This window comes from Capricornis sumatraensis, chromosome 16, assembly GCF_032405125.1.
Source record: "Capricornis sumatraensis isolate serow.1 chromosome 16, serow.2, whole genome shotgun sequence".
NCBI lineage: Eukaryota > Metazoa > Chordata > Mammalia > Artiodactyla > Bovidae > Capricornis > Capricornis sumatraensis.
The window spans coordinates 74270165-74289690 of NC_091084.1; the positions used below are offsets into that span (position 1 = coordinate 74270165).

The 19526-nt window shown below is 42.1% G+C and overlaps 1 protein-coding gene across 1 annotated transcript in view; it reads left to right on the forward strand.

Moving 5' to 3' along the window:
- Window positions 1–11872: 11872 nt before the first annotated feature.
- The window catches only part of HSD17B12 (hydroxysteroid 17-beta dehydrogenase 12), a 168700-nt gene continuing 161046 nt past the window's right edge, over window positions 11873–19526 (forward strand). Inside the window, exon 1 of the mRNA XM_068988508.1 lies at window positions 11873–12102. Coding sequence (XP_068844609.1) covers window positions 11943–12102 — 160 coding nt within the window. The 5' untranslated portion in view covers window positions 11873–11942. The remainder of the gene's footprint in view (window positions 12103–19526) is intronic.

A 19526-nucleotide genomic window follows, 5' to 3' on the forward strand; every position in this document is an offset into this window, starting at 1 on the left:
TTTTTTTTTTTTAAGGAGTAATTAATCACCTTGCTGTTTTTTTAATTGTACATGCTCATTACACGCACAAAAAATACGAACATAAAAAAGCAGAAAATGACTCCAGATCTTACCACTCTGAAGTAACAAGTATTAATACTCAATGAACATTATTTTAGACATGTGCATGTATATAGATATACAGGTTGGAGAAAAGTGTCCTCAGTGAAGATCCTTCCACAGTTAGTACACACTTAAAAAAAAATTATTTGTTTATTTGGCTGAACTGGGTCTTAGTTGAGGCACATGGGAACTTTGATCTTCGGTGCAGCCTGTGGGATCTTTAGCTGTGACGTGCGAACTCCAGCTGAGGCATGTGGGGTTTAGGTCTCTGACCAGGGGTTGAACCTGACCCCTGCGTTGGGAGCCACTGCACCACCAGGGATGTCCCTGTGCGCCCTCTGAAGAGCAGTGTCTGTTTCCTACAGCTCTCGACCTCCTCCCAAACATAAGCCCTGCTGTTTTTCAAAGCCAGATGTTCTGGAGGCTCATTTTCCTGGAGCAGGAGATGTGCAGCCTTTGGGCTAGGGAGCCCAAAGTGGGGTGAGGGTCCTCCTGCTTTTGGGAGAGGCCTTCTATGATTGTGACATTTCTGGTGAGTTGCCCACCCAGATGTGGGTCCTGACTGTATTGCATCTCCATTCCCCCTACCTGTCTCATTGTGGGTCCTTCTTGATGTCTTCACTTGTAAAAAAAAAAAAAATCTTTTCTGCTAGTATTCAGGTCATTCAAATAGATAGTTGCTCTCTAAGTAGTTGCAATTCTCGTGAGTCCTTGGTAAGAGGTGAGTTCAGGGTCTTCCTACTCCACAATCTTGGCTACCTCCTCACAATTTTTTTTTTTTAACTTAAGCAAAGTATGTATGTTGTATATGTCATATAGCTTAATACTTACAGAGAAAAATAAATAGAAGATGTACTCCCAATTGCCAGCTGCAATTAGTGGGAATAGGGAACGAGGTGGGATACTTTCTTATATACTTCTGTGAGCTTTTGAAACTAAAAAAACCAATATCAAAACTATATTGTTCAATCATTTGTTTCAAAATGACTGGTTTAGTTTTGTTTGTTTGTTTGTTTGTTTATAGAAGATCTCATGAAATGTTCAACCCCCTCAAAGGCCTGAACTTCTTGAGAGCTGAGTAAGTAGTGGAAACTCATGCTGAGACGTGTGAGTGCTACTGTGATGTTTGAATGGATAATGTGAAGTCACTTTGAACGTGCTAATGCAGTACTGAAGCATGTACTTGTTAATGCTCATGTCTTATGGTAATATTGTTTGTTACAGTAAAGTTTTACTTTTTTGAAAACCTCCCAAGTTTCTAATGTCAAAGGCTTTTAAATCATGGCACTGTTTCTTTTTTAACCTAGAACTGAACACCTTCTCAACTGAACTTAAAGGAGAAATTAAGTGCTATATTTGGAACTACATTTAAATGAAGATGAGGTAGAAGACAGAACTGTTACAAGTATGTAAGTTTTATTGTACAAATGAAGGCTTCAGCTCTGTTGTATTCTTAAAAATTCCTAGCTTCTATGTAATTCTCTAATTATAGAACTTTATCTCATTATGTTGAACTAGTCCTGATTTCACCATGAAAATCTGACCTGAAACTCTGTTTACATAAATATTGAAAATGAATTTAAAATTAAATGTGAATATTGGTATATTAAGAGACGCAATTTGGTTGATTCATATTTTTTCCATGTTAAAAATTATTCTGAGCTCTAAATATTTTAAATAAATGAGACTGAAATCCAATGTGGTTGTGTCTGATTATGTTATCTGTGTAACAACCAAATATTTCTAGAGACTGTTCTTCATTACGCATATTTTAAATGCGTTAATTTAGTTGGAGTATAACTGATTTACAATGTTGTATTTCAGGTGTAGAGCAGAGTGATTCAGTTGCACATATATTAATAGAGATATTAATTCTTTTTTAGATTCTTTTCTCCTATCAGTTATTACAGAATATTGAGTAGAGTTTCCTGTGGGGTGTGGTAGGTCCTTGTTGGTTATCTATCTTATACATAGTAATGTGTGCTCATCCCAGGTTCCTGATTTATTCCCTCCGCCGCCCCCCACGTTTCTCCTTTGGTAACCACAAATTTGTTCTCCATATCTATAATTCTGTTTCTGCTTTGTAAATAGGTTCATTTGTAACTTTATTTTTAAAATTAGATTCCACATATGAAGGGAGAAGGAAATGGCAGCCCACTCCAGTATCCTTGCCTGGAGACTCCCATGGACAGAAGAGCCTGGTCGACTAGAGTCCATGGGGTCCCAAAGCGTCGGACACGACTGAGTGACTAACACATGTCCACATATGAGTGATAGGATATTTGTCTTTCTCTGACTTCACTTAGTATGATAATGTCTGGAAGTGAAGTGAAGTGAAGTCGCTCAGTCATGTCTGACTCTTTGCAAACCCATGGACTGTAGCCTACCAGGCTCCTCCGTCCCTGGGATTCTCCAGGCAGGAATACTGGAGTGGGTCGGCATTTCCTTCCCCAGGAGATCTTCCCAACCCACGGATCCAACCCGGGTCTCCTGTATTGCAGGCAGATGCTTTACCATCTGAGCCACCAGGGAAGCTCAATAATGATAATGTCTAGGTCCATCCATATCACTGCAAATGGCGTTATTTCATTCTTTTTTATGGCTGAGTAATATTCCACTGTATGTTTGTACCACAGCATTTAGGTTGCTTTCATGTCTTTGCTGCTGTAAGTAATGCTACAGTGAATATTGGGTGTGTGCATGTTCAGTTGTGTCTAACTCTTTGTGACTCCATGGACTCTAGCCTGCCAGGCTCCTCTTGTCCATGGGATTTTTTAGGCAAGAATATTGGAGTGGGCTGGTATTTCCTCCTCCAGCAATGAACACTGGGGTGCATGTATCCTTTTGGATTATGGTTCTCTCAACTACAGGTTTTTAATTGAAATTTCAGTTCTACACTTAGTTTCTATATGCCCATTAGAAAAGTTACTTAAATGTTTTAAGCCTCCCTTTCCTCTTCTTTAAAATAAGGATAAGAGTAGTGCCAACCTCACTGAACACTTAGTATCTTTGCACCATTCACTGCTTAAGCAGTATTTCCGCATTTTACAGATGTAGAATTCAATGCTTAGTAGTTAAATCCACCCAAGATCATTCAGCTAGTAAGAGGTAGAAGTGGAATCTTGTCCCGGATATCCCAGACCCTGAAGCCCAAAGTTTTATAGTATTGTTCCCTCTTTAGAGAGCTTTTAATTATTTCATATGCTTGGAGGTATGGCTCTACCAATCTTGGGGAACTGTGGTCTACATTAAATTTGAACACAGAGTACTGCTGAACAGGAGTAGACCACCACAGGTTCCTGTATATATTAGTGTTTTTAGTGGTTCACAGAGTTTATCCAGGGGCAAATAATTGTTGTTCAATCCCAAAAGGGTTTAGTTGTCTGAACTAGAAAGGGCTTAACTCTGGGTACAAATTAATTTGGACAAAAATTAATTGTACCACTTCACTCTGCAAAGTCTCCATTTTTTACTTTTAGTCAATAGGATAATTAATATTCTTTAAAGGAAGTTGAGGTGATCAGAATAAATGTGTGCATTGTTAATAAAAATTGCTCCTGTTAACTGTGTGGGTCATGCCCAGATTTTACAGAGAAAGAATGGATACCAAAATGAGGTGGTTTCAATTTTCAATATTCCTGGAATTAAAATAACATACTTAATGTGATTTCTAACAGCAATGGAAAGTATGTCTCTATAGTACCTGTCCTTATTTATTAAAAAAATTCAAAACTCCAAAATCAAAATTATTTTAACTGAGTTTAATTTTATGTCAGGTGCTATGAGAGGTGTTAGAGGGATATATGTGTGTTCTCCAAAACCACAGCAAAACCATTAACAGGTATTTGTTGCTCTTTCCTCTTCTCTACTCCACTCCACTCTTTGCCAAATTAATTTGTACTTATTACAATTTTTACCATATAATCAGTTGGAAGTTTGCTTAGTGTCTGTTTCTCCTGCTATACTATTTTCCTTCCTTCATCATTCATTCATTCATTCAGCAGGTATTTATTGAATACCTACTAAGTGTCAGGTACTCTTAGATGCACATCTAAGGTGAAGATATGATGTTGAACGAGAAAAGGTCACTGCCTCATGAACTTACATTCTACTGGGAAGATGGACAAAAATCAAATAATCAAAGAATCTGAAGACATTAAGTGTTAAAAGGTAAACAAATTAGGGTTATGGGATAAATAGTGACAGGGCAAAGACACAAGGCTATGTGGTTTTATTTATGTAGGACAATCAGTGAAAACCAACCCTATATGGTAAGCAAGAGTCTAAATAATGTAAATAACTGAGTTTGGGGAAACAGGAGGTAAAAGGTTCCAGGGGGAGGGAATAGGAAGTAGAACTGCTTTGAGACTGGAATGAACTTGACTTATTTGGGAAACTGCAAAAGGTATGGCTGAAATCAAGTGGACATAGGAGAGCCTGGTTGATACTGCTGGGGAGGATAAACTAATATCGGAGGGTTTTGCTCTTAATGTGATATAAAGTTTGTGAAGGGATGTAGGCAAAAGAATCATATCTAATTTACTTAAAAGAAATTCTAGTTGCTTCATGGAGAACAAACCCTAAGAGAGGCTTCAGGGAGACAAGTTAGGAGGATATTGCCATATTCTAGCTAAGGAATGTTTGTCATTTGGATTAGGTCAGTAGTAGAAGTGGGGGAACTAGTCTGTCAAGTTGTATTTTGGAGGTGGAATGAAAATGACCTGCTGAAGAATTGGATATGGGAATGCAGTAGAAAGGGGAAAAAAAAATCAAGGTTGACCCCTAGATTAGGGGCTTTTGAAAGAGGGTGTATAGTGGTGCCTTTAACAGGGGAAGGAAGGTGTTTGGGTAGAATTCTTGAACATGGCAAGTTTGAGTTGTCTGTTTTTATTGTATATCTGAGTGGAGATGTTGAGTAGGCTGGTGGAGATTATATGTGTGTGTGTATTTATATGTATGCAGGTGAAAGTGTTGTTCGCTCAGTTGTGTCCGACTCTGCAACCCCATGGACTGTAGCCCTCCATGGAGTTCTCCAGGCAATTCTCCAGGGAATCTTGCTGACCCAGGGATCAAACCCAGGTTTCCTGTATTGTAGGCAGATTCTTTACCATCTGAGCCATCAGGGCAGCCAAGATATATATATATATGTATCTGGAGTCCAAGAAAAAAATCATATATATGCACTTATATTGATAAATGTCCAGAGACATTTGGAAGTCGTCTGCTTACAGTTGATATTTATAAACAAGGGACCATGGAGGTTCCCTGGGGGCTTAGTGGTTAGTTTTCAGTGCTTTCACCACTGTGGCCCAGGTTCGGGTTGTGCCCCAAGCTGTGAGGCTTATGCAAGATCAAACAAACAAAAACAAATAACCCTCTCCCTCCCTAAAAAAGCAAGGGACTACATTAAATGTAGAGGAGTAAAGAGAGCTGGGAGCTGAGCCCAAGGACACTGCATCATTTCATCATTTAGAGGCAGCGAGAGCACGGGGACAAGCGTCTTCTAAATTCATGGCTGCAGTCACTGTCCGCAGTGATTTTGGAGCCCAAGAAAATAAAATCTGTCACGCTTCCACTCTTTCCCCTTCAAGTTTCCATGAAGTGATGGGACCGAATGCCATGATCTTACTTTTTAAATGTTGAATTTTAAGCCAGCTCTGTCGCTCTCCTCTTTGACCCTCATCAGGAGTCTCTTTAGTCCCTCTTCGCTTTCTGCCATGAGTGGTGTTACCTGCATATCTGAGGTTACAGATATTTCTCCCGGCAGTCTTCCAGCTTGTGATTTATACAGCCCGGCATTTTGAATGATGTACTCTGAATATATATATATACTTTGCATAAGTTAAATTAACTGGGTGACAGTGTACAGCCTTGACATACTCCTTTCCCAGTTTTGAACCAGTGTATTGTTCCATGTCCGGTTCTAACTGTTGCTTCTTGTCCTGCGTACAAGTTTCTCAGGAGACAGGTAAGGTGGTCTGGTATTCCCACCTGTTTAAGAATTTTCCACTGTTGTGATCCACACAGTCAAAGGCTTTAATGTGGTCAATGAAGCAGATGTTTTTTTCTGGAATTCCCTTGCTTTCTCTATGATCTAAAGAATGTTGGCAATTTGATCTCTTGTTCTTCTGCCTTTTCTAAATCCATCTTGTTCATCTGGAATTTCTCAGTTCAAGTACTGCTAAAGCCAAGATTGAAGGATTTATGGCATAACCTTACTAGCATGTGAAATGAGTGCAATTGTGTGAGAGTTTGAACTTTCTATGACATTTCTTTTCTTTGGGATTGGAATGAAAACTGACCTTTTCCAGTCCTGTGGCCACTGCTGAGTTTTCCAAATTTGCGGACATATTAAGTGCAGCACTTTAATAGCATCATCTTTTAGGGTTTTATGCAGCACTACTGGAATTCTATCACCTCCACCTGCTTTGTTCTCAGTAATGCTTCCTAAGGCCCACCTGAGTTTACACTACAGGATGTCTGGCTCTAGGTGAGTGACCACACAATCATGTTTTTTTTGGTCATTAAGACCTTTTTGTACAGTTCTTTTGTGTATTCCTGCCTCCTCATCTTAATTTCTTCTGCTTCTGTTAGGTCCTTGTTGTTTCTGTCCTTCACTGTGCCCATCCTTGCATGAAATCTCCTATTGTGAAATCCTTGATATCTCCAATTTTCTTGAAGAGATCTCTTTGTGCACGTGTGCTAAGTCGATTCAGTTGTGTCCAGCTCTTTGCAACCCCATGGACTGTGGCCTGCCATGTTTCTCTGTCCATGGGATTCTCCAGGAGAGAATACTGGAGTGGGTTGCCATTTCCTCCTCTGGGGATCTTCCCAGCCCAGGGATCTTCCCAACCCAGGGATCAAACCCAAGTCTCCTGTGGCTCCTGCATTGCAGGCAGATTCTTCACTGCTCAGTCACCGGGGAAGCTCCAAGAGACCTCTAGTCTTTCCCATTCTATTGTTTTCCTTTATTTCTTTGCATTGTTCATTTAAGAAGACCTACTTTTATCTCTTCTTGCAGTTCTCTAGAACTCTGCATTCAGTTGGGTATATCTGTGTAAGTTATGACAAACCTAGTCATCATATTAAAAAGCAGAGATATCAGTTCACCTATAAAGGTCCATATAGTCAAAGCTATGGTTTTTCCAGTAGTCATGTACGGAGGTGAGAGTTGTACCACAAAGAAGGCTGAGCGCTGAAGAATTGATGCTTTTGAACTGTGGTGCTGGAAAAGACTCTTGAGAGTCCCCTGGACAGCAAGGAGATCCAACTGGTCAATCCTAAATACTGGACTGCCAGGGAATTCCCAGAATAGTGTTTGTTGAATGAATGAATCTTTACCTCTACTTATCTGTTACATAAGTACGTATCTCTAAGTTCCAGGTATTGTTCTATGTCCTATAGATTCATAGTATAGTATTCCCAATAATCATAAATTGTACTGTGAGTTATATATGCATAAAATATACACATATATAAATGCAGCAAGATATGTATTTTTAGCTTATATAACTCTCTTCTCCTCCTTCTACCCTATTCTAAGAAGGATGGAATTGAATATGTGGAGGGCCCTTTGTTGGTGAGCAATGATGATTGATTGGGATATTAAATCTGGGGCTATTCTGTAGGTAAAGGTTTTGACAAGAGAGAAAGAGGAGGAAGGTGAGGTAGGAGAGAGTGGTTAGACTTCAGCTGAATTGGACAGGCATCTCCAACCAAAGTTCTCAGATTCAATTAAAATAAAATATGATGCCAGTTTAACTCACACTCTGTTGGGCAACTGACAGTTTATGAAGAACAGTAATCAATCCTGTAAGAGGGAGTGGAGAAATAACATATAATCCAGTACAAGACTATATCTAATTAATCAAAGATGGAAAAGCTATATACAGTCAGCAAAACCAAGACCGGAAGCTGACTGTGGCTCAGATCATGAACTCCTTATTGCCAAATTCAGACGTAAATTGAAGAAAGTAGGGAAAACCACTAGACCATTCAGGTATGACCTAAATCAAATCCCTTATGATTATACACTGGAAGTGAGGAATAGATTTAAGGAACTAGATCTGATAGATAGAGTGCCTGATGAACTATGGACGGAGGTTTGTGACATTGTACAGGAGACAGGGATCAAGAGCATCCCCATGGAAAGGAAATGCAAAAAAGCAAAATGGCTGTCTGGGGAGGCCTTACAAATAGCTGTGAAAAGAAGAGAAGTGAAAAGCAATGGAGAAAAGGAAAGATACAAGCATGTGAATGCAGAGTTCCAAAGAATAGCAAGAAGAGACAAGAAAGCTGTCATCAGTGATCAATGCAAAGAAATAGAGGAAAACAACAGAATGGGAAAGACTAGAGATCTCTTCAAGAAAATTAGAGACAGCAAGGGAACATTTCATGCAAAGATGGGCTCAATAAAGGACAGAAATGGTATGGACCTAACAGAAGCAGGAGATTTTAAGAAGAGGTGGCAAGAATACACAGAAGAACTGTACAAGAAAGATCTTCATGACCAAGATAATCACAATGGTGTGATCACTCACCTAGAGCCAGACATCCTGGAATGTGAAGTCAAGTGGGCCTTAGAAAGCATCACTACGAACCAAGCTGGTGGAGGTGAAGGAATTCCAGTTGAGCAATTTCAAATTCTGGAAGATGATGCTTTGAAAGTGCTGCACGCAATATGCCAGCCAATTTGGAAAACTCAGCAGTGGCGACAGGACTGGAAAAGGTCAGTTTTCATTCCAATCCCAAAGAAAGGCAATGCCAAAGAATGCTCAAACTACCACACAATTGTACTCATCTCACACGCTAGCAAAGTAATGCTCAAAATTCTCCAAGCCAGGCTTCAGCAATATGTGAACCATTAACTTCCTGATGTTCAAGCTGGTTTTAGAAAAGGCAGAGGAACCAGAGATCAAATTGCCAACATCCGCTGGATCATGGAAAAAGCAAGAGAGTTCCAGAAAAACATCTATTTCTGCTTTATTGACTATGCTAAAGCCTTTGACTGTGTGGATCACAATCAACTGTGGAAAATTCTGAAAGAGATGGGAATACCAGACCACCTGACCTGCCTCTTGAGAAACCTATATGCAGGTCAGGAAGCAACAGTTAGAACTGGATGTGGAACAGACTGGTTCCAAATAGGAAAAGGGGTACGTCAAGGCTGTATATTGTCATCCTGCTTATTTAACTTCTATGCAGAGTACATCATGAGAAATGCTGGGCTGGAAGAAGCACAAGCTGGAATCAAGATTGCCGGGAGAAATATCAATCACCTCAGATATGCAGCTGACACCACCCTTATGGCAGAAAGTGAAGAGGAACTAAAAAGCCTCTTGAGGAAAGTGAAAGCGGAGAGTGAAAAAGTTGGCCTAAAGCTCAACATCAGAAAATGAAGATCATGGCATCTGGTCCCATTACTTCATGGGAAATAGATGGGGAAACAGTGTCAGACTTTAGTTTTTGGGGGCTCCAAAATCATTGCAGATGGTGACTGCAGCCATGAAATAAAAGACGCTTACTCCTTAGAAGGAAAGTTATGACCAACCTAGATAGCATATTCAAAAGCAGAGACATTACTTTGCCAACAAAGGTCCGTCTAGTCAAGGCTATGGTTTTTCCAGTGGTCATGTATGGATGTGAAAGTTGGACTGTGAAGAAAGCTGAGTGCCGAAGAATTGATGCTTTTGAACTGTGGTGTTGGAAAAGACTCTTGAGGGTCCCTTGGACTGTAAGGAGCTCCAACCAGTGCATTGTAAAGGAGATCAGTCCTGGGATTTCTTTGGAAGGACTGATGCTAAAGCTGAAACTCCAAGACTTTGTCCACCTCATGCGAAGAGTTGACTCATTGGAAAAGACTCTGATGCTGGGAGGGATTGGGGGCAGGAGGAGAAGGGGACGACAGAGGATGAGGTGGCTGGTTGGCATCACCAACTTGATGGACATGAGTTTGGGTGAACTCCAGGAGTTGGTGATGGCCAGGGAGGCCTGGCGTGCTGTGATTCATGGGGTCGCAGAGTCGGACATGACTGAGCAACTGAACTGAACTGATCACACAAGAGGAGGAGGTTTTGTAGGAATCAGTAAGTTTCCTAAGTATTACAAAATTATGCCTTTAGCTTCAGGATATGTTGAACTGTTGACCTTTAGAATTATTACACTTAGGTCCCTGCCTTTTAAGAAACTCTCAAGTCTTCATTCAGCAGCCCCTACTGGTTAAGAGATATAACAGATGTGGCTCAATCCTTTGGTCAGGAAGATCTGAAGGAGGGCATGGCAACCCACTCCCGTATTCTTGCCTGGAGAATCTGGCAAGAGGAGTCTGGAGGGCTACAGTACATAGGGTCTAAAAGAGTCAGGCACCACTGAAGGGACTTAGCAGGCACTGGATCAGAAAAAGCTTCAGGTATCTTATATGATTTCCAAATTCCTGCCAGAAAAGGAAACAAAAATGCGTGTGAATCACTGGATAGCATCACACGATTTCTTAAACTTTGTGGTTCTACTCTGTAACTTCACCGAGGTGGTTTTCGTACCCCTCCTTGGACTGCACACTTTTTTTTACACCCTCCTCCCCCTCCTCCAACACACACACACCAAAAAAACCCGGAAATACAAAAAGAAAGTAAAAGAAAAATCTCAACAGTCCTTTAAATCCCGTTAAAACATGGAGACTTTCCCCCATCTCATTGTTCATCAATCCATGTTCCCAAAATATTTTCATTCATTTTATAGTTCTCATGCCATTGTGTATTATAAGCATTCGACTCCTTGAAGTTTATTTGCCTTGAACTTCATCCAGAACTCTGGGGACTTTGTGGTTTAATGCTGGGCGCAGGACGGAGGTCTGGCATTTAGAAGGCCCTTTACCCACTCCAGCCCATATGACTGTTGGGCCCCGGGCAGAGGGCTCTGTCGGAGTGGGGAAGCCGGTCGCCCTCCCCATCCCCAGCTGTCACTCCTGGCTGTCCCTCCTGCCTCTCTCCTCTCCCTGTCTTTCCACATTTTTGGTGGCTTGGCTCCTGCTTCTGGTGGCTCCTGCAGCCTGGTAGGCTACAGTCCACGGGGTCGCAAAGAGTCGGACACGACTGAGCGACTTCACTTTGCTTCACACACGGATGTGTAACCGCAGCGAAGCTGTGTCGTGCGGTCGCACGGAAACAGGAGAAGTAAGCGTTTATTCGGAAAAGCTTTCGGGAACAACGACAGCACATATGACAATGATACCGAGTTCTGTAATAAAGATGTGAAAACAAAACCACGGCTCCGCCTCAATTTACTACTACAATCTTGTCATTCACGAGCGGTGTCTCTCGTTCCATTCGGTCCTCAAACCCGAGCTCAAACCAGACTGGGTCTGATTGACCAATCGGAGCACAACCTCCCGTAGTCGCGAGGACTCCTCCAGCCAATGAGAGACGTGGGCGATTTGATGGGGTGAGAAGTCCTGAACTGAACTGAAGTCCTCCCCACACGCGGAGGAGTCCTGGGGGCGTGGTGACGCGTTGGGCGAGGCTGAAGTTTGATTTGCAAGTGAGCGATCAGCAGCCTTAGAAAGGATACGCGGTCGGTTGGGAGAAGGAGAGGTCGTGGGCGGGGCAGTGGAGCTAGAGTCAGCCAATGATTGACGCGCTGCTCGCAGGAACGAAAGATAGGTCACCAATGGCGGCACGGATGTGGTGCTGTGGGCGGGGCTTAGGCCTAATGGGGCGCCGGAGGCGCGGGGGTGGAGCGCAGCGCCCATTACTGTCGTCTTCGCCGTCACCGCCGCGCGTCTTCCTGGATTCATTCATTCGTTTTTTTTCATTCACGAAGGTAGTGAGGCCTGGTTGAAAGCCATGGAGAGCGTTTTGCCTGCCACCGGTTTCCTGTACTGGGTGGGCGCCGGCACCGTGGCCTACCTGGCCCTACGTATCTTGTGCTTGCTCTTCACGGCCGTTCGGGTCTGGGGTTTGGGTAACGAGTCGGGGGTCGGACCGAGGCTCGGTGAATGGGCAGGTGAGTCGAATCCCGCGCCGCCCTCCCCCTGACTCGTGCTGCGGCTCGCGCGGCTCTGGGCCTGGCCTGGCTCGCGCTGACCATTTTCGGGCCCGGCGCTTGGCCTTAGCGTCCCCAGCTCCCCTCTTCTTTCTGAGGCTCCTGCGTCTTGCGTACCCGCTTGTCCCCCATTACGTCGCCTGGCCTGCTTAGACTTGTAGTAGAGTTTTTAAATACTAAACACACTGCTGGCTTAACTCAGCGAATCTAAAGTGCCGCTTGGGTGCGGGAGAAATCTGGCCTCAACTCTCTGGGGCTTGTGCCTTTTAAGCCATTCCGGGTCCAGGGAGTTAGTTGTCTTGCTGGTTGCTTCCTCAGTCACAGGCTACCTCTTAGGAGAGTTTTTGAAACAAAAAGTCTTTGGCTTGAATACAGGCCTTGTGCTCAGAATGAAAAGCATTCTGTTGCCTTTTGGGGGTCGAGGGTGGAGAAAGGACAGAATTTCAGAAGTCTTTCTGCTCTTTGGAACCTTGGATTCGGCCTATTTCATATAATTAAAAAAAAATTTTTTTTTTAATTCTTGGCTAAACTGTCCTGGAGTCCTAATGCCTAGCAAGAATTATTGTTTCTTCGAGATGGTAACTCTTCATGTAGAAGTCAGAAGTGCCTTCTGCAGAAGGAGATTTGCAGGAAAGAGTGTTCCCACAGAGTGAGCTAAACAAACCTAATCATAGTTTCACCAGTTAGGATGTCTGGTTTACGATTCCTCTAGGCAAGAATTCTGAAGATATAAGGGAAAGGTCAGACTAGAGAAGTTGGGAAAATTCCACAGGAAAGTTTTGCTTTTTTCCATTTCTGCCTTTTTTGTTGATTATCTTTCTCGATGTTTTGTTTTTATTAGCTTTTTTTTTTAAACCAAGTGATATTGCCATTCTCCAATTATTCATTCTGCTGTTTTATTATTGATTTGTAAAATTATGATTGGTTTTATATATAATTCACAGAGCATTTTGTTGAATTTTGGGCTGGTTAGGGGTTGCTTTCAGGCTAGGCTCAAATAAGGTATATAAATCATGTTACTCCATATTCTTAACTTCACTCACTCAAACATTTCAACAACTTAGTAGGAAAAACATAAATTAACCTTTTGGAACTGCAACAAAAAACATCTCAAGTAGGAATGAATAAGCATCTATTAACATAATAAATATTTTTAAAACTTACTGTTTTTTCATCATTGAAAAAGCAAGTGAAATGCTCAATGTTGTTATAATCAAGATTATAATTTCACTGTTAATAAGCCTGAGTTCTTGGTTGTCTGGTTTGGAAAACTTGTTGACTTTTGAAATAGTGGAATAAGACTCCAGTGTCTTAGAAAATCATATATGAAGATGAATAAGTTTTATAGTTTGTAATTAAAGACTTATGGTAATAATTTTTTTTTAATTATCTAAAATTGACGACAGTGGCTGGTAACTTAAATGAACTAAGTCATCTATATAATAATCCATAGTAAAAGCCAAGTGTTGTGACCTTGTCATTTCATGAGTAATATTTATATTGAAAAGATTTGACCTCAGAGGAAGGATTTTGATAAATTAAGGGCAGTGTTTAAAAGATTAGAAATGAAATTTGAACTCGAACACTGGTAATCTAGCAGAGAGGATCATAAAGTGAAATATTATCCAGTTTACTTGTTGGGAAATTTCTCTTTTTTAAATACCTAAGTAGAAGAAATGCACAAGTTGTTATTTGTAACATTACTTACATGTGGTGGCCTGAATCTTAAAATACTTTGTCCTTTATTTCTGCAAATTCAGGGAGTCTTTGGGAAACAAAATGATTTGGAAAACAAAGCAGCAGACATGATATTTGAGTAATTAGGGTTCAGTTGTAATTAAAAACAGATGATTTGTTCAGCCGAGTATCAGGGTAACCATGCCAGGGCTCCTGTGCCTGTGGCCCTGAAAGCCAAACTGACAGCTGGTGTTTGCAGCACAATGAAGGTTTATCTGGGGCTTCCCAGGTGGTCCTGGGGGTAAGGAACCTGCCTGCCAGTGCTTGAGACGTAAAAGATGTGGGTTCGATCCCTGGGTCAGGAAGATCCCCTGGAGGAGGGCATAGCAACCCACTCCCATATTCTTGCCTGGAGAATCCCATGGACAGAGGAGTCCGGCAGGCTGCAGGCCACAGAGTCATGAAGAATCGGAGGCAACTGAAGCAACTCAGCAAGGAAGCGGCAGACGGGTGTGGGAGACAATTCTCAGATCCACTCTGACTTTGTGTTTAGAGTTTTTCTGTTTTTTTTTTTTTTTAAGTGGCTGGGATTAATCATCATCTAGTGACATTTCCATGACATTTCCTAGTCATAATTTCGGGAGTCAGGGTGTCTGGTTTACGATTCTCAGGCCAGGTGGTCCATGGCACAGGAGTCTGTGAGCTCTCCTCGCCCTGGAGGAACAACTTGAGTTTGTACGTTAATGATATTGACAACAGCAGTTTCAGTATCTGAATGATGTTAACAATAGTGATTGTAGTCTTCTGACTGTGGTTGATTGGTGTTCAGTTAGCGCAGGATTGAGGTAGAAGGGACCAGAAAAGAAATAAAGTTTTGGATAAAGAGATTAATCATAAACTCAGTAAGGGAGCTTGGTTTTAGGGAGTCTAGCTGTCATTAGGGGGGCATTGTCTGCTTTCTAATACTGATGTTTGTTTAACATCTTCCTCTCCTTAACCAATTATTTTTAAGTATTATATAATAATGTATGTTGTGTTGGTGGTATATTTTTATACTTGTCATGCTTAAGTCTCTGCATGTGAGGATGTTTAATTCCTGCCCCCGCCCCTTAGATTTTAGAATCTGAGAGGCAGGGACTGTGGGTCCTCCTTTTTTGTTTTTTCCCACAGTAATTGGCACATTGATCAGATAAACTTAAAAGCTTGGAAAATCCCTGAAATACAGTTGGACTTTGCAGTCCATAAAAATACTCCCGACCATAGATTCCTTAGTCTAGTGGGTTTTTAAGACCGCCTGTTACCTGGCCCATCCTCTAACTTATCTCCTTCATCTCCTAATCAAGAGCGGGGTCATCCCTTCCTTCCTTCTCTCGAGTCACAGTCCCACGCAAGTAAATCACTGATTTCGCTAGGTCTCTAGTGGGTGAGTTTAGCCAGTTTAGCAGATAAGTCTCTCTTGCCTGTTGTTGTCATGTGATCCGTTCTGTATTCCTTCCAAGAACAAAGAGTCCTGTGAAAGTAGAGTTTCCAGTTTGAAAATCTCTGTAGCAAGTTATGAAAAGAAGATGGCTAACAAAGGTGATCAGGCCTATCAGTTTCCTGAATGTCAACAGGAAGTTTGTTACACTTACCAAGCTGAACCTCCAGAGAGTCACTAAACCCATTTGAGAATGCCAGAGTGATAAACCTGGCACTTTGACCAGAGTGAAAATGAAAGTAGTGCTGGGTATTTTTATTTGTTTGTTTGTTTGTTTTAGAGCAGGGCAGGTGATAGAAGGCTGAGAAACAGATGAACTTAGTCATAAAAGTTCTTAAAAATATTTATTCATTTTGCATTTCAGCTCTGAAAAGGAAGTCTGTAGGCCTAAATGAACACAGTCTCCAGATGGGAGTTGGCAGTGTGCTGTGTGCTCAGCCGTGTCCGCCTCTGTGCAACCCCATGGACTGTAGCCTGCCAGACTCCTCTGTCCATGGGATTTTTCGGGCAAGCATACTAGAGTGAGTTGCCATTTCCTTTTCCAGGGAATCTTCCCGACCCAGGGATTGCAGATGCATCTCCTGTGTCTCTTACATTGCAGGCAGACTCTTTACCTGCTGAGCCATCCGGGAAGCTCAGGGGCAACCTTAAAGCACTCAGGCTCGAGCTATGTAAGAGATGGCAGGTGCAGCTGGAGGATGGGACCTAAAAGCATGCCCTAGTCTTATTTGGAGGAAAAACCAGAGAGGATGGTTTCCTGGAATTAGAAATTCAGCCTCTGAACTCTGAGCTGTTGCCTCTAACCTTACACCAGTCTCCATTGTCTCCTGCTTCGTGTTTTTCCCCCTACCCCCTTGTTCTTCCTTTCTATGCAATATTAAGTTTCCTCTAAAGGGTCAAATGTGAGACCTCAGAGACTCAAACCTAGACTTGGAGTCTAGTTCCTCCTCTGTACTTACTAGAGTGTAGCACTGAGTAAAGTAGTAGATACCTGTGAATCTCACTTTCCTCATCTGCAAAATGGGGACAGTACTGGTGCCTGTTTCATAGTATTGTTGTAAAGGGTAAGTGAGAATACTTGCTCTACGTGAAGCAGATGGTGCAGTGCCCTTGTATATAAATGCTTGATAGCTTATTGTTACTAGGCCAGTAGTCATGTATAGATGTGAGAGTTGGACTATAAAGAAAGCTGAGTGCAGAAGAATTGATGCTTTTGAACTGTGGTAATGGAGAAGACTCTTGAGAGTCCCTTGGACTTCAAGGAGATCCAAACAGTCCATCCTAAAGGAGATCAGTCCTGGGTGTTCATTGGAGGGACTGATGTTGAAGCTGAAACTCCAATACTTTGGCCACTTTATGCCAAGAGCTGACTCATTTGAAAAGACCCTGGTGCTGGGAAGGATTGAGGGCAGGAGGAGAAGGGACCAACAGAGGATGAGATGGTTGGATGGCATCACTGACTCAATGATGAGTTTGGGTAAACTCCAGGAGTTGGTGATGGACAGGGAGCCTGGCGTGCTGCGGTTCATGGGGTCGCAAAGAGTCAGACACGACTGAGCAACTGAACTGAACTAGTAATACTGTTAACCTTAGTAGCATTATGTACCTATCACTTTAGCTAATTGACAATATAAGGCTTAGTAAGAAAAAATTAATAGCTGGTTGACTCCATCTTCAGAAAACTGAGATTACCTTTACTACTGAAATTGAGAGTGTTGAGCTTCAAAACCTATTTTCTGTTTATTTTTGTTGGTTGAGGAAATTTATTTCTTTAGGTTTCAGAAAAAAATTATTGAAAAATTTAGTGAATAGAATATATGGGTAAGTGGATTTGAATAAGTCAATTCCATTGTCTTTAAACTCATTTGTAGGTAAAGGATGAGTTAAAAGAAATTTAATAGTGTGTCTTTGGGCTGCTATACCAAAATACTGTATACTCAGTGGCTTAAACAACAAACATTTCACTCAGTTCTGAAGTCTGGGAAGTCAGATCAAGGTGCTGGCAGATTCTGATCTGGTGAGTAACTGCTTCCCGCTTTATAGATAGCTGTCTTCTTGCTCTATCTTTCCGTGACAGAAGGGGCCAGGGGGACTCTCTGGGGTGTCTTGTAAGGGCACAGATAGCATTTGTTACGGCTCCACCCTCATGACCTAATCACCTCCCAAAGACCCCCACCCCCAATACCATCACATTCAGGGGTTAGGATTTCAACGTATATATTTTGTCCCTAACATAGGAATGTCCCTAACATAGGGATTTCCCTGGTGGTTCAGACGGTAAAGCATCTGTCTACAATTCAGAAGACCTGGGTTTGATCCCTGGGTTGGGAAGATCCCCTGGAGAAGGAAATGGCAATCCACTCCAGGACTATTGCCTGGAAAATCCCATGGACAGAGGAGCCTGGTAGGCTACAGTCCATGGGGTTGCAAAGAGTCGGACACGACTGAGCAACTTCACTTCACAACATAGGAATTCAGTCTGTAGCATAGATCCTTCATTCCATTTCTCTCCTGCTCATCTATCATGAAAATAAAAATACTGAAATATTATACCAGTTTGTATCTCTGCCTTCTGGAATAGATGGTGATTAAGGCAGGGAGGGTGGGTGGAGAGTGTGATTCAACACTCTTCATTTGTCCATCCACTGCCCAAATCCTCTTTGAGTTCTGGCCAGGGACCAGGGGGATGGCCAGCAGGAACGAAGAACAAACTGCCCTGTGAAGTGGTAGGAAAGCAGAAGCACTTGGTTCTGTGGCAGCTTGTGCAGGAAGGTCAGAGTGATGTCTGACCTGAGATCTGAAGGGAAGTGAGGAGTAGCAGACAGAGCAGGGGATCAGCAGGTGCTAGGCTCCTGAGCTGCAAAGAGCAGGGTCCCCTTAGAATAAGACCTGAGCGCCTGGAGCCAAAAAAGTGTAGGCCTGATTTACGATGGGAGTGGAATGGAGTGAAGGGGCCAGTGAGCAGGGCAGTTTAAGAACATGGAAAACAGTTGTGGGATTTTAAGCAGAAGGGTAATGTTGAGTTGCAATTTTACTTTTCATTTATTTGGCTGTACCAGGTCTTAGTTGTGGCACGTGGGATCTTTAGTTGCAACCTGCACACTCTCAGTTGCTGCGCGTGGGAGCTAGTTCCCAAACCAGGGATCGAACCTGGGTCCCCTGCATTGGAAGCGTGGAGTCTTAGCCACTGAACTACCAGGCACATCCCTGAGTTGCAACATTTAAACAGAAATTTTTGCTTCTGTGATCTTTCCGAAGCTGTTGTGTTGCCACAGAGATAGATCAGTGCAAATTATTCAGATAATCTCCATTAAAATTGCCTTTAAAAAGGCAAAATCATACTTTATAGTCAGGGAGGCCATTTCTGTGTGCTTTCTGCTTATCATCTTTCAAAGACTATGTCTCCCTGGGGGATATCTAATCACCGAGGTGTGGGAAGTGCTACTCTTAATCAGGGACCGGCTGATAAGGTTGCTGAATGAAGCTGGAAACCAGGTCATTGCTTTCCCGCGGTCACTCCATAGAACTGAGGTGTGATAGTTGAGAAGCCTGCCTATGTCAGTCTCAGAGGGAATGCTTTGTTTTGTTATTGATTTTGTCTGGGGAAACAACGCGTTTGCCCAGTTTCTTAACTGGCAGTGCCAGGGAGACTATCTAGTTTCTGAAAAGTTATCCTTACTGGTGTTAAGTGAAGTTATTTCTAGTTAAATGATGTCGTCATTGCGGAAAGAGAGGAAAGGCAAGAAAAGAGGAAAGTCTTAAAAAAAAAAAAAAGATTTTGAACCATTACTGCTTCTCAAGAGCGTGACAGTGGGTAACAGTAGCACTAAGGGGAGGTTTGGCTTTGGGGTCAGTGCAATGTGAGCTTTGCTACTTGGTAAGCTGTTTGACCTTGGGCAAAGATTGCTAACCTCTGAGCATAACTTCCTTCATCTATTAAATAGGGCCAATAACTTTTGGGATTATTATGACAGTAAGATGATAATGAGGGTCTCATGTAACCTTTTGTGTGTTTTTTATGGGTATCAAGGAACACATATTTAGGGCATCTTTATTTGCACACATTGTTCTTATTTGATAAAAGGGGACTGTTGAAACCACAAAATAATGTAGGTTACTCAGCAGATAAACTATTGGACGTCTGAAGCTGTAAATAGATCAGTTACGAGGTGATTCATGCTACTGCAGGAGAATTCCTTGCTTTATGGAAAGATTTGCCACCATCTTGGTT